The sequence below is a fragment of the Salmo salar genome, chromosome 18, assembly GCF_965601325.2.
Source record: "Salmo salar chromosome 18, fSalSal1, whole genome shotgun sequence".
Taxonomy (NCBI): Eukaryota; Metazoa; Chordata; class Actinopteri; order Salmoniformes; family Salmonidae; genus Salmo; species Salmo salar.
Genome location: NC_138308.1, coordinates 61,476,358 through 61,490,072, shown reverse-complemented (window position 1 = coordinate 61,490,072; position 13,715 = coordinate 61,476,358). Strand labels below are relative to the sequence as shown.

Genomic DNA, 13,715 nt, shown 5'->3' with positions numbered 1-13,715 from the left:
TCGGCCTGTCCTATCAACAGATCATCGGCCTGTCCTATCAATAGATCATTGGCCTGTCCTATCAACAGATCATGGGCCTGTCCTATCAACAGATCATGGGCCTGTCCTATCAACAGATCATGGGCCTGTCCTATCAACAGATCATGGACCTGTCCTATCAACAGATCATGGGCCTGTCCTATCAACAGATCATGGGCCTGTCCTATCAACAGATCATGGGCCTGTCCTATCAACAGATCATGGGCCTGTCATATCAATAGATCATGGACCTGTCCTATCAACAGATCATGGACCTGTCCTATCAACAGATCATGGACCTGTCCTATCAACAGATCATGGACCTGTCCTATCAACAGATCATGGACCTGTCCTATCAACAGATCATGGGCTTGTCCTATCAACAGATCCTCAGCCTGTCATATCAACAGATCACGGGCCTGTCCTATCAACAGATCATGGGCCTGTCCTATCAACAGATCATGGGCCTGTCCTATCAATAGATCATGGGCCTGTCCTATCAATAGATCATGGGCCTGTCCTATCAACAGATCATGGGCCTGTCCTATCAATAGATCTTTGGCCTGTCCTATCAATAGATCATGGGCCTGTCCTATCAATAGATCTTGGGCCTGTCCTATCAATAGATCATGGGCCTGTCCTATCAATAGATCATCGGCCTGTCCTATCAACAGATCATGGGCCTGTCCTATCAACAGATCATGGGCCTGTCCTATCAACAGATCATGGGCCTGTCCTATCAACAGATCATGGGCCTGTCCTATCAACAGATCACTAGAAGATGCACATCGTTCATTCTAGCAGGCGGGGTCTCGACTGAGTTTTCTGCGAATTAAAACTGTTAAATGAAAAGTAGCAGTTGATTTTTTAAGTGGAAAAAGAAGCCGGCTGAAAATAAGTATGTTACCGGCTGTTTGGCCGGCGCTTCGGAAAAACATAGAGAAAAATACTGAGTGTTGCAACATGCTCTGGGCTGCCTTTATAAAAGAGGTTTGGACCAGAGAAAGTACTGTGTTGCAACACACTCTGGGCTGACTTAATAAAAGAGGGGTGGACCAGAGAAAGTACTGTGTTGCAACACACTCTGGGTTGACTTTATAAAAGAGGTTTGCATCTTAGTGGGGACAAACAGCTCATGAAGACATTGACATCTGTCACTGATACAGGTGAGCCTATGCATGTCTCTCACTATTCTTAACTGAACACCTACTTTTCTCTTTCATGAACACATAGATCACAAATCATTTCAAATAAAACAATTAGGAAGGGAGGTTTTCCTGGTGCCTAATGTAACATTGATCTGTTCAGTCATTAAAGGACCTAACTTGAATTGTGTTTGTTAACACAGTAAAATGTAAATTGTCATAGTGAGACAGAGTGGCTGGGTAAGTGTTAGTATTTCACCTACAGCTGGTGACCTGAACACTACTGTAGTAACTGAGCTCCCTTCTCTAACAGGACGTCCATTCAACATACTATTCTGAAGTTTCCTTCAAAGGCAAACAGACATCTATCACAACAACGATGGTAGGTATCTGAAGTTTCCTTCGAAGGCAAACAGACATCTATCACAACAACGATGGTAGGTATCTGAACTTTCCTTCAAAGGCAAACAGACATCTATCACAACAACGACGGTAGGTATTAATAAACAACACCATTATTAGAATAACCAGAAAACAACATTCAGAGATACTAACGTGAATATAGGACATGTGTCTCTAATGAAAAGCCCATTCTGGTGGGAAGCTGCAATAGACCACCAAGTGCTAACAGTCAGTATCTGGATAACATGTGTGAAATTCTTGATAATGTATGTGATATCAACAGACAGGTATATTTTCTGGGTGATTTAAATATTGACTGGCTTTCATCAAGCTGCCCACTCAGGAGAAAGCTTCAAACTGGTAACCAGTGCCTGCAACCTGGTTCAGGTTATCAGTCAACCTACCAGGGTAGTTACAAACAGCACAGGAATTAAATCATCATGTATTGATCATATCTTTACTCTTCTACTTTAAAGCAGTATCCAAATCCATAGGATGTAGTGATCACAATATAGCAGCCATATTTAGGAAAACCAAAGTTCCAAAGGCTGGGCCTAATATAGTGGATAAGAGGTCATACAAGAGGTTTTTTATTGTATCATATGTTGATGATGTAAATAATATTTGTTGGTCTGTGGTGTGTAATGAGGAGCAACCAGACGCTGCACTGGACACATTTATGAAACAACTTATTCCAGTTACTAATAAGCACCCATTAAGAAAATGACTGTAAAAACTGTTAAATCCCCTTGGATTGATGAGGAATTGAAAAATTGTATGATTGAGAGGGATGAAGCAAAAGGTATGGCAGATAAGACTGGCTGTACAGCCGATCGGCAAACGGTACTGCAAATTAAGAAATCATGTGACTAAACTAAATAAAAATAAACTATACTATGAAACAAAGATACATTATAGAAAGAATGATAGTAAAAAGCTTTGGGGCACCTTCAATTAAATTTGGGGGGGAAAAAGCCATCATTCATTGAGTCAGAATGTTCATTCATCACAAAGCCCACTGATAATGCAAACTACTTTATTAACTTTTTCATTAGCAAGATAAGCAAACTTAGGCATGACATGCCAGCAACAAACGCTAACACTACACATCCAAATATATCGGACCAAATTATGAAAGACAAGAATTGTACTTCTGAATTCCGTAAAGTCTGTGTGGAAGAGGTGAAAAAAGTATGATTCTCTATCAACAATGACAAGCCACCGGTGTTTGACAATCTGGATGGAAAATTACTGAGGCTAATATCAGACGATATTGCCACTCCTATTTGCCATATCTTCAGTTTAAGCCTACTAGAGAGCGTGTGCCTTCAGGCCTGGAGGGAAGCTAAAGTCATTCCTCTACCCAAGAATAGTAAAGCCCCCTTTACTGGCTCAAATAGCCAATCAATTAGCCTGTTACCAACCCTTAGTAAACTTCTGGAAATAATTGTGTTTGACCAGATACAATGCTATTTTACAGTAAACAAATTGACAACAGACTTTCAGCATGCTTATAGGGAAGGACATTCAACAAGCACAGCACTTACACAAATGACTGATGATTGGCTGAGAGAAATTGATGATAAACTGATTTTGGGGGCTGTCATGTTAGACTTCATTGCAGCTTTTGACATTATGTGTTATGGCTTTACACCCCCTGCTATAATGTGGTTAAAGAGTTACTTGTCTAACAGGGGTGTTCTGTAATGGAAGCCTCGCAAATATAATCCAGTTAGAATCAGGAATTCCCCAGGGTAGCTGTTTAGGCCCCTTGCTTTAAACATTTTTTTTACTAATGACATGCCACTGACTTTGAGTAAAGCCAGAGTGTCTATGTATGCAGATGACTCAACACTGTACACGTCAGCTACTACAGCGACTGAAATGACTGCAACACTTAACAAAGAGCTGCAGTTAGTTTCAGAGTGGGTGGCAAGGAATAAGTTAGTCCTAAATATTTCTAAAACTAAAAGCATTGGATTTGGAACAAATCATTCACTAAACCTCAACTAAATCTTGTAATAAATAATGTGGAAATTTAGCAAGTTGAGATGACTAAACTGCTTGGAGTAACCCTGGATTGTAAACTGTCCTGGTCAAAACATTGATGCAGTAGTAGCTAAGATGGGGAGAAGTCTGTCTATAATAAAGCGCTGCTCTGCCTTCTTAACAACACTATCAACAAGGCAGGTCCTACACGCCCTAGTTTTGTCGCACCTTGACTACTGTTCAGTCGTGTGGTCAGGTGCCACAAAAAAGGATTTAGGAAGATTGCAATTTGCTCAGAACAGGGCAGCACGGCTGGCCCTTAAATATACACAGAGAGCTAATATTAATAATATGCATGTAAATCTCTCCTGGCTGAAAGTGGAGGAGAGATTGACTTCATCACTACTTTAATTTATGAGAGGTTTGACATGTTGAATGCACTGAGCTGTCTGTCTGAACTACTGGCACACAGCTCAGACACCCATACATACCCCACAAGACATGCCACCAGAGGTCTCTTCACAGTCCCCAAGTCCAGAACAGACTATGGGAGGCAAACAGTACTACATAGAGTCATAGCTACATGGAACTCTATTCCACATCAAGTAACTGACGCAAGCAGTAAAAATTGATTTAAAAAACAGATAAAAAAAACACCTTATGGAACAGCGGGGACTGTGAAGCAACACAAACATTGGCACAGACACATACACACACACACACACACACACACACACACACGATAACATACGCACTATACGTGGTAGTGGTGGTGTAGGGGCCTGAGGACACAGTGTGTTGTGAAATCTGTGAATGTATTGTAATGTTTTTAAAATGGTATAAACTGCCTTAATTTTGCAGGACCCCAGGAAGAGTAACTGCTGCTTTTGCAGCAGCTAATGGGGATCATAATAAATACAAATACAAATGAACCAACGATAGACCGTTTTTGCATTAAAACTGCTATATCCATCTACCCTGTGCTGCAGTCCATCTTGCTGCTGGTTCTACTGGTCCCCGTGATGGTGCAGTCCTCCCTGCATCCAGTGGACTGTGATGAGGTCTATAGATCAGGTTCTGGACAAAATGGGGTCTACACCATCTACCCTGCAGGACCTACCTCACCTGTCCAGGTGTTCTGTGACATGGGGTTGGAAAGTGCATATCTAAGAAAGTGGACGGTCAGTTTCAATTTGTGGTATTGAAATACACTAAAAGACTAATTTACCATGAACTGTCTCTCTCTCTCCTAATCTGTTTATCAAACAATCTCCCTCTCTCTCCTAATCTGTTTATCAAACAATCTCTTTCTCTTAATCTGTCAATTAAACAATATCTCTTAATCTGTCAATTTAACAACATATCGCTCTTAATCGGTCAATTAAATAATCTCTCTTTATCTTAATCTGTAAATTAAACAATATCTCTCTCTTAATCTGTCAATGAAACAATCTCTCTCTCTTAATCTGTCAATTAAACAATCTCTCTCTCTTAATCTGTCAATTAAACAATCTCTCTTAATCTGTAAATTAAACAATCTCTCTCTAAATCAGCTGATTCAGAGCCGACAGGATGGATCAGTGAACTTCCACAGGAAGTGGGATCAGTACAAGAGTGGTTTTGGGAGCGCAGCTGGAGAGTACTGGCTGGGTAAGAACTGGTTTAACTTCTAGCCAACAGAACGTTCTCCTCCTAGAACCTTGTTTAACCACTGACTTCATCCGGTTTGTCCTAGTTCATTCAAGGCCATTTGTCATTGTATTCAGACAACACAGTGAACTGCTATGTTGATCTCATTCTCCAGGGCTGGAGACAATGCATCTCCTGACTATGAAAGGAACCTATGAGCTGAGGGTGGACATGGAGGACTTTGAGGGGAATAAGGTCTATGCTCAGTACTCTTCCTTCTCCGTTGGACCAGAGGCTGAAGGATACCTGCTAACACTGGGCTCATTCAAAGATGGAGGAGCAGGTGGGTGACAATTTATATTGTCTAAGAAAAAATAAACAAGAAAAAAGTCTAAGAAAATAGTTCAAGAAAATACTGTAATACCAGAATATAGTCCAAGAACATAGCACCAGAATATAGTACCAGACTAAAGTCCAAGAACATAGCACCATAATATAGCACCAGAATATAGCACCAGAATATAGCACCAGAATATAGTCCAAGAATATAGCACAATAATATAGTACCAGACTAAAGTCCAAGAACATAGCACCAGAACATTGTACCAGAATATAGTACCAGAATATAGTACCAGAACATAGCACCAGAATATAGTACCAGAACATAGCACCAGAATGTAGTCCAAGAAAATAGCACCAGAATATGGCACCAGAATATAGTACCAGAAAATAGCACCAGAATATGGCACCAGAATATAGTACCAGAATATACCACAATAATATAGTCAATAATATAGCACCAGAACATAGTATCAGAATATAGTCCAATAATATAGCACCAGAATATAGTAACAGAATATAGTCCAATAATATAGCACCAGAATATAGTAACAGAATATAGTCCAATAATATAGTACCAGAATATAGTCCAAAAATATAGTACCAGAATATAGTACCAGAATATAGTCCAATAATATAGCACCAGAATATAGTCCAATAATATAGCACCAGAATATAGCACCAGAATATAGTCCAATAATATAACACCAGAATATAGCAACAGAATATAGTCCAATAATATAGCACCAGAATATAGTCCAATAATATAGCACCAGAATATAGCACCAGAATATAGTCGAATAATATAGTACCAGAATATAGTCCAATAATATAGTACCAGAATATAGCACAATAATATAGTCCAATAATATGGCACCAGAATATAGTACCAGAATATAGTCCAATAATATAGTACCATAATATAGCACCCGAATAGAGTACCAGAATATAGTCCAACATTATAGTACCAGAGTATAGGACCAGAATATAGCACCAGAATATAGCATCACTGCTATTAGCTTCACGACATACATACTATGGAACGCCGTTTGGGTCTTTGCGTGTCAAAAAAGACACAGTAGCACTGTCAAAGCTGTACAAAAATGTCTGCAAACAACCATGATGTGTTTTCTATACCGCGTTGGTAATAAAGCATCATTGGCGACCGCAACTTCTAGCTAGCTTTAGCTTGGTACCTAGCTAGCACCAATACAACCAGCCTGTATTAGCTAGGTTGCCACATGTTGTTCGGCTATTGAAATTGAACTTCAGTTCATGAAAATAAATAGCTAGCCAGCTACTTAACCTTGTTGGCCAATGCTAACGTTATAAGCAGCCAGCTAGCTTCATCTGGCTAGTGAGGCTCGACCACAAAGGGTTATGAGTTGTGAAGCTAGCCACAATAAGGATTAGGCACAATAGTGGAATTTTCTGTTTGCCTTCAAAATAAAAGTATGTCATTGACAGTGATGCAAATGAATACAAATAGTATAATTATGCCATACTTTTATTTTGAAGGCTAACCGCGAAGTCCACTATTGTGGCTAATCCTTATTGTGGCTAATCCTTATTGTGGCTAGCTTCACATAGATGGGTCCTCCATTAAAATCAACTAAGAACTGTCTTGTAAATTAGGGTTATTTTAGATGATGACACCTAGCTAGATAGCTAGCTAACTATAGCTACTGAAACAGATTATGTCGTTCTGCTATGTTTTTGGGGAAGAACATTGTTTGCATCCATGAGCTAGCTAGCTTTTTGTTAATGACCAGCACTGTAGGTGCGCGTGACAACTTTACCAGCATCATAGCAGTCGTATTGATGAATCGTTGTGACATATGAAATACGAGTGATAGTGTAATCAATGTGTAATAACTATGTAAAAAAATGTATGAACGCCTTAAATTATTATGAGACGTGCAGTCATATTCAGGTCCTGATTGGTCAACAAGCTTAATTGACGTGTCAACGTTAAATAGTATATTTTTTGACACACAAAGACCCATACAGCGTTCCATAGGAATCCTGGTTGAGAATGAAGCGACTGAACAAATGAACAATGAAATAACACAGCAAGTAACTGAAAGAAATAGGTTGTGATGAAATGTTTCTGGTAATGGGGACATACGTAAATGCCAACAAAATAACTTTTTGGTCAATGTGGTGTGTGTAACCTTTATTTAACTAGGCAAGTCAGTTAAGAACAAATTCATATTTAAAATGACGGCCTACACCGGCCAAACCCAGACGATGCTGGGACAATTGTGAGCCGCCCTATGGGACTCTGAATCACGGCTGGATGTGATACAGCCTGGATTTGAACCAGGGACTGTAGTGACGCCTCTTGCACTGAGATGCAGTGCCTTAGACCGCTGCGTCCATGTGTGTGTGTTAACTATTTAACTGTACTAGAATGCTAAAAAGGCTGCAAGCTGATGGAAGTACTATCATTAGGTTACCTAGAGTCCTTATTTATCTCCTCTGTTCTTTTCCTCAGGAGATTCTCTGGTTTTTCACAATGGTCAGAAATTTTCAACCTTAGATAAAGACCAGGACCTTAGTGCCACCAACTGTGCCCAGGTGTACTACGGAGGATTTTGGCACAACGACTGCCATTTTGCTAACCCCAATGGGATATATGCATGGGGCGAGTCTACCTTTGGTATTGGCATCAACTGGAAAACATGGAAAGGCTATACATACTCCCTAAAAGCCATCACCATGAAGATCAGACCAGCCACGGCATAGAAGTCAATCATTTCTAACACAATTGTAAAATCGGATTTTTCAATAACAATTATTGCCAAACAAACATTTCCAGCACATGCACCTATTCCATGTATAAGGGAGGGGGGTCTAAGGAGGGTTTGTGTTTGGGTCTTCAGAAATTAGAAGGTGCAGCAGGATACAGAAGGTCTCAGATCTACTCCGAAGTGCAGTGTTGCCATAGCAACAGAACCCTGACTGCAGTGGGGATTATATGACTCTGACCCATTATTTAACGATCTCTGTCTCTTACCTTAACCCTCTGTCTGTCTGTCTCTTACCTTAACCCTCTGTCTGTCTCATACCTTAACCCTCTGTATGTCTGTCTCACCTTAACCCTCTGTCTGTCTGTCTCTTACCTTAACCCTCTGACTGTCTGTCTGTCTCTTACCCTAACCCTCTGTCTCATATCTTAACCCTCTGTCTGTCTGTCTCATATCTTAACCATCTGTCTGTCTGTCTCTTACCTTAACCCTCTGTCTGTCTCTTACCTTAACCATCTGTCTGTCTCTTATCCTAACCCTCTTTCTGTCTCATACCTTAACCCTGTCTGTCTCTTACCTTAACCATCTGTCTGTCTCTTACCCTAACCCTCTGTCTGTCTGTCTCATTCCTTAACCCTCTGTCTGTCTGTCTCTTACCTTAACCCTGTATGTCTGTCTCTTACCTTAACCCTCTGTCTGTCTGTCTCTTACCTTAACCCTCTGTCTGTCTGTCTCGTACCTTAACCCTCTGTCTGTCTGTCTCTTACCTTAACCCTCTGTCTGTCTGTCTCATACCTTAACCCTCTGTCTGTCTCTTACCTTAACCCTCTGTCTGTCTCTTACCCTAACCCACTGTCTGTCTGTCTCTTACCTTAACCCTCTGTCTGTCTCTTACCTTAACCCTCTGTCTGTATCTTACCCTAACCCTCTGTCTGTCTGTCTCTTACCCTAACCCTCTGTCTGTCTCTTACCCTAACCCTCTGTCTGTCTGTCTCTTACCTTAACCCTCTGTCTGTCTGTCTCTCACCTTAACCCTCTGTCTGTCTGTCTCTTACCTTAACCCTCCTACCTTAACCCACTGTCTGTCTGTCTCTTACCTTAACCCTCTGTCTGTCTGTCTCATACCTTAACCCTCTGTCTGTCTCATACCTTAACCCTCTGTCTGTCTCTTACCTTAACCCTCTGTCTGTCTCATACCTTAACCCTCTGTCCATCTGTCTCTTACCTTAACCCTCTGTCTTTCTGTCTCTTACCTTAACCCTCTGTCTGTCTGTCTCTTACCCTAACCCTCTGTCTGTCTGTCTCTTACCTTAACCCTCTGTCTGTCTGTCTCATACCTTAACCCTCTGTCTGTCTCTTACCTTAACCCTCCGTCTGTCTCTTACCCTAACCCTCTGTCTGTCTGTCTCTTACCTTAACCCTCTGTCTGTCTGTCTCTTACCTTAACCCTCTGTCTGTCTGTCTCGTACCTTAACCCTCTGTCTGTCTCTTACCTTAACCCTCTGTCTGTCTGTCTCGTACCTTAACCCTCTGTCTGTCTGTCTCTTACCTTAACCCTCTTACCTTAACCCACTGTCTGTCTGTCTCTTACCCTAACCCACTGTCTGTCTGTCTCTTACCCTAACCCACTGTCTGTCTGTCTCTTACCTTAACCCTCTGTCTGTTTGTCTCTTACCTTAACCCTCTGTCTGTCTGTCTCTTATCTTAACCCTCTGTCTGTCTGTCTCATACCTTAACCCTCTGTCTGTCTGTCTCTTACCTTAACCCTCTGTCTGTCTCATACCTTAACCCTCTGTCTGTCTCTTACCTTAACCCTCTGTCTGTCTCATACCTTAACCCTCTGTCCATCTGTCTCTTACCTTAACCCTCTGTCTGTCTGTCTCTTACCTTAACCCTCTGTCTGTCTGTCTCTTACCCTAACCCTCTGTCTGTCTGTCTCTTACCTTAACCCTCTGTCTGTCTGTCTCATACCTTAACCCTCTGTCTGTCTCTTACCTTAACCCTCCGTCTGTCTCTTACCCTAACCCTCTGTCTGTCTGTCTCTTACCCTAACCCTCTGTCTGTCTGTCTCTTACCTTAACCCTCTGTCTGTCTGTCTCTTACCCTAACCCTCTGTCTGTCTCTTACCTTAACCCTCTGTCTGTCTGTCTGTCTCTTACCTTAACCCTCTGTCTGTCTGTCTCGTACCTTAACCCTCTGTCTGTCTCTTACCTTAACCCTCTGTCTGTCTCTTACCCTAACCCTCTGTCTGTCTGTCTCTTACCGTAACCCTCTGTCTGTCTCTTACCCTAACCCTCTGTCTGTCTGTCTCTTACCTTAACCCTCTGTCTGTCTGTCTCTTACCTTAACCCTCTGTCTGTCTGTCTCTTACCTTAACCCTCCTACCTTAACCCACTGTCTGTCTGTCTCTTACCTTAACCCTCTGTCTGTCTGTCTCATACCTTAACCCTCTGTCTGTCTCTTACCTTAACCCTCTGTCTGTCTCTTACCCTAACCCTCTGTCTGTCTCTTACCCTAACCCACTGTCTGTCTGTCTCTTACCTTAACCCTCTGTCTGTCTCTTACCTTAACCCTCTGTCTGTCTCTTACCTTAACCCTCTGTCTGTCTCATACCTTAACCCTCTGTCTGTCTTACCTTAACCCTCTGTCTGTCTCTTACCCTAACCCTCTGTCTGTCTCTTACCCTAACCCACTGTCTGTCTGTCTCTTACCTTAACCCACTGTCTGTCTGTCTCTTACCTTAACCCTCTGTCTGTCTGTCTCTTACCCTAACCCTCTGTCTGTCTGTCTCTTACCCTAACCCACTGTCTGTCTGTCTCTTACCCTAACCCACTGTCTGTCTGTCTCTTACCCTAACCCACTGTCTGTCTGTCTCTTACCTTAACCCACTGTCTGTCTGTCTCTTACCTTAACCCACTGTCTGTCTGTCTCTTACCCTAACCCACTGTCTGTCTGTCTCTTACCCTAACCCTCTGTCTGTCTGTCTCTTACCCTAACCCACTGTCTGTCTGTCTCTTACCTTAACCCTCTGTCTGTCTCTTACCTTAACCCTCTGTCTGTCTCTTACCCTAACCCTCTGTCTGTCTCTTACCTTAGCCCACTGTCTGTCTGTCTCTTACCTTAGCCCTCTGTCTGTTATGATCACCAACACTTGAAATAAAGACAGATAATGTATGATGAAAATGATGAATTCTCCCACAGTTTATTGTGCAATGTTTAGAACCAAAGGTCTTTGTTGACATGGTAAAAACACATCACTTTAAGCTCCATATTGAAACACCGTCAGTTTATTATCTATGTGACTTTAGAATAATTACATTTGTGTAATGACTTCAGCCAACAATGTGCAACCATGTTGAATTGAGTTTGTGGGTACAATGGTGAAGTAATTCCAAGAATGATGGTAGTGTCATGTCCTGACCCTAGTAAGATGTCATTTTCTATAGTAGAGTAGGTCAGGGGCGTGACAGGGGGTGTTTTGGGGTTTTCTATGTTTTCTATTTCTATGTCTAAGTTGTCGTTTTTCTATTTCTATGTTGGGGTTGTTTGGGTTGATCTCCAATTGGAGGCAGCTGATCCTCGTTGCCTTGAGATTGGAGATCATATTTAAGTAGGGGTTTTTCTTCCTGGGTTTTTGTGGGTAAGTGTTTTCCGTTTTGTCTATAGTACCTGATGGAACGGTTTGGTTGTTTTCTGTTTTAAGTGTATTCATTAAAGGAAATATTAGCACTTTACACGCCGCGCCTTGGTCCCCTTTATACGACCCACGTTACAGGTAGACCTATTGAGTGGCTTAAAAAAAAAATACATCACAACATTAGGTCAATTGAGTGAGAAATGCCTCTTGCATGTGTGTAGATCTTTGTTTTTGGTCTCACTGTGTGATGCACTGTCATCTACTTCTACACGTGGCCACGTCACATACAAACCTATTACTACCTGTCAGGGCAATGAGATTGAGACTGTAACCTCATATAAATATCTTGGAATTTTAATTGATGACAGCCTCTCTTTTTAAAATTGCATATTCAACAACTTACAAAAGAATTGAAGCTGAAGTTGGGATTTTATTTTAGGAATAAGGCCTGTTTTTCTTTTGAAGCCAGAAGGAGGCTGGTATCAGCTCCATTTATGCCTTTACTAGACCATGGGGATATTTTATATAACATTCGGAGTGCCCACTTGATGCTCTGGACAATGATTTGTTTACCTCTGGATAACATGAAAACAGCCTAACCAGCTCTGCTGGCAACAATTACATTACGCTTTTTACAGACGTTTACTGACACCGGCCATATTCAACGGGTGTTGTACACTTTAGCTTAAGACATGTAGCTAGCTAGCTAGGTAAACAACGTCACGTAACGTTAGCTAACGAGCCAGCCAGCTAAAAATAGCTAGTTAAACAACAATGAACATAGTGCCAGATCATGTCGTTACTACACCGTATGAATATGCTGGGAGCTAACCAACCAGGTGCAATGTTAGCTAGCTAGCCTGTTAGGGCTAGGGGGCAGTATTGACACGGCTGGATAAAAAACATACCCGATTTAATCTGGTTACCACTCCTACCCAGTAACTAGAATATGCATATACTTATTACATATGGATAGAAAACACCCTAAAGTTTCTAAAACTGTTTGAATGGTGTCTGTGAGTATAACAGAACTCAAATGGCAGGTCAAAACCTGAGAGATTCCTTTACAGGAAGTGGCCTGTCTGACCATTTCTTGAACTTCTTTTCCATCTCTATCTTTTACTAAGGATCTCTGCTCTAACGTGACACTTCCTACGTCGTCCATAGGCGCTCAGAGCCCGGGAAAAACCTGAATGTCGTCATCCCAGCCCCAGGCTGAAACACATTATCGCCTTTCTCAAGTGGCCGATCAAGGGACTCTGGGCTTAGGCGCGTGACCTGACCGCCCCGTCTTTGTGATTTTTTCCTCTGTTTGCCGAAAAGGAGATTCCCGGTCGGAATATTATCGCTTTTCTACGAGAAAAATGGCATAAAAATTGATTTTAAACAGCGGTTGACATGCTTCGAAGTACGGTAATGGAATATTTAGAATTTTTTTGTCACGAATTGCGCCATGCGCTCGACCCTTCTTTACCATTTCGGATAGTGTCTGGAACGCACGAACAAAACGCCGCTATTCGGATATAACGATGGATTATTTTGGACCAAACCAACATTTGTTATTGAAGTAGCAGTCCTGGGAGTGCATTCTGACGAAGACAACAAAAGGTAATCAAACTTTTATAATAGTAAATATGATTATGGTGAGTGCTAAACTTGCCGGGTGTCTAAATAGCTAGCCGTGATGCCTGGGCTATGTACTTAGAATATTGCAAAATGTGCTTTCACCAAAAAGCTATTTTAAAATCAGACATATCGAGTGCATAGAGGAGGTCTGTATCTATAATTCTTAAAATAATTGTTATG

General features: G+C 41.5%; 2 protein-coding genes across 20 annotated transcripts in view; one reads left to right on the top strand and one right to left on the bottom strand.

Moving 5' to 3' along the window:
- ank3b (ankyrin 3b) overlaps positions 1-13,715 on the bottom strand; it is a 692,976-nt gene that overhangs the window by 498,699 nt on the left and 180,562 nt on the right. The gene's annotated exons all lie outside the window — the stretch shown is intronic.
- LOC106591053 (microfibril-associated glycoprotein 4) lies at positions 836-12,006 on the top strand. Its single transcript, XM_014182241.3, has 6 exons — positions 836-1,184; positions 1,477-1,545; positions 4,544-4,735; positions 5,108-5,204; positions 5,359-5,526; positions 8,020-12,006. The coding sequence occupies exons 2-6, from the start codon at positions 1,543-1,545 to the stop codon at positions 8,268-8,270; spliced, it is 711 nt and encodes a 236-aa protein (XP_014037716.1). The 5' UTR covers positions 836-1,184; positions 1,477-1,542; the 3' UTR covers positions 8,271-12,006.

Bases quoted from the DNA above. Each gene is read 5' to 3' on its own strand.
- LOC106591053 (XM_014182241.3), top strand. The intron at 5,205-5,358 runs GTAAGAACTGGT...CTCATTCTCCAG, and splicing joins AGCTGGAGAGTACTGGCTGG to GGCTGGAGACAATGCATCTC. The intron at 5,527-8,019 runs GTGGGTGACAAT...TCTTTTCCTCAG, and splicing joins ATTCAAAGATGGAGGAGCAG to GAGATTCTCTGGTTTTTCAC.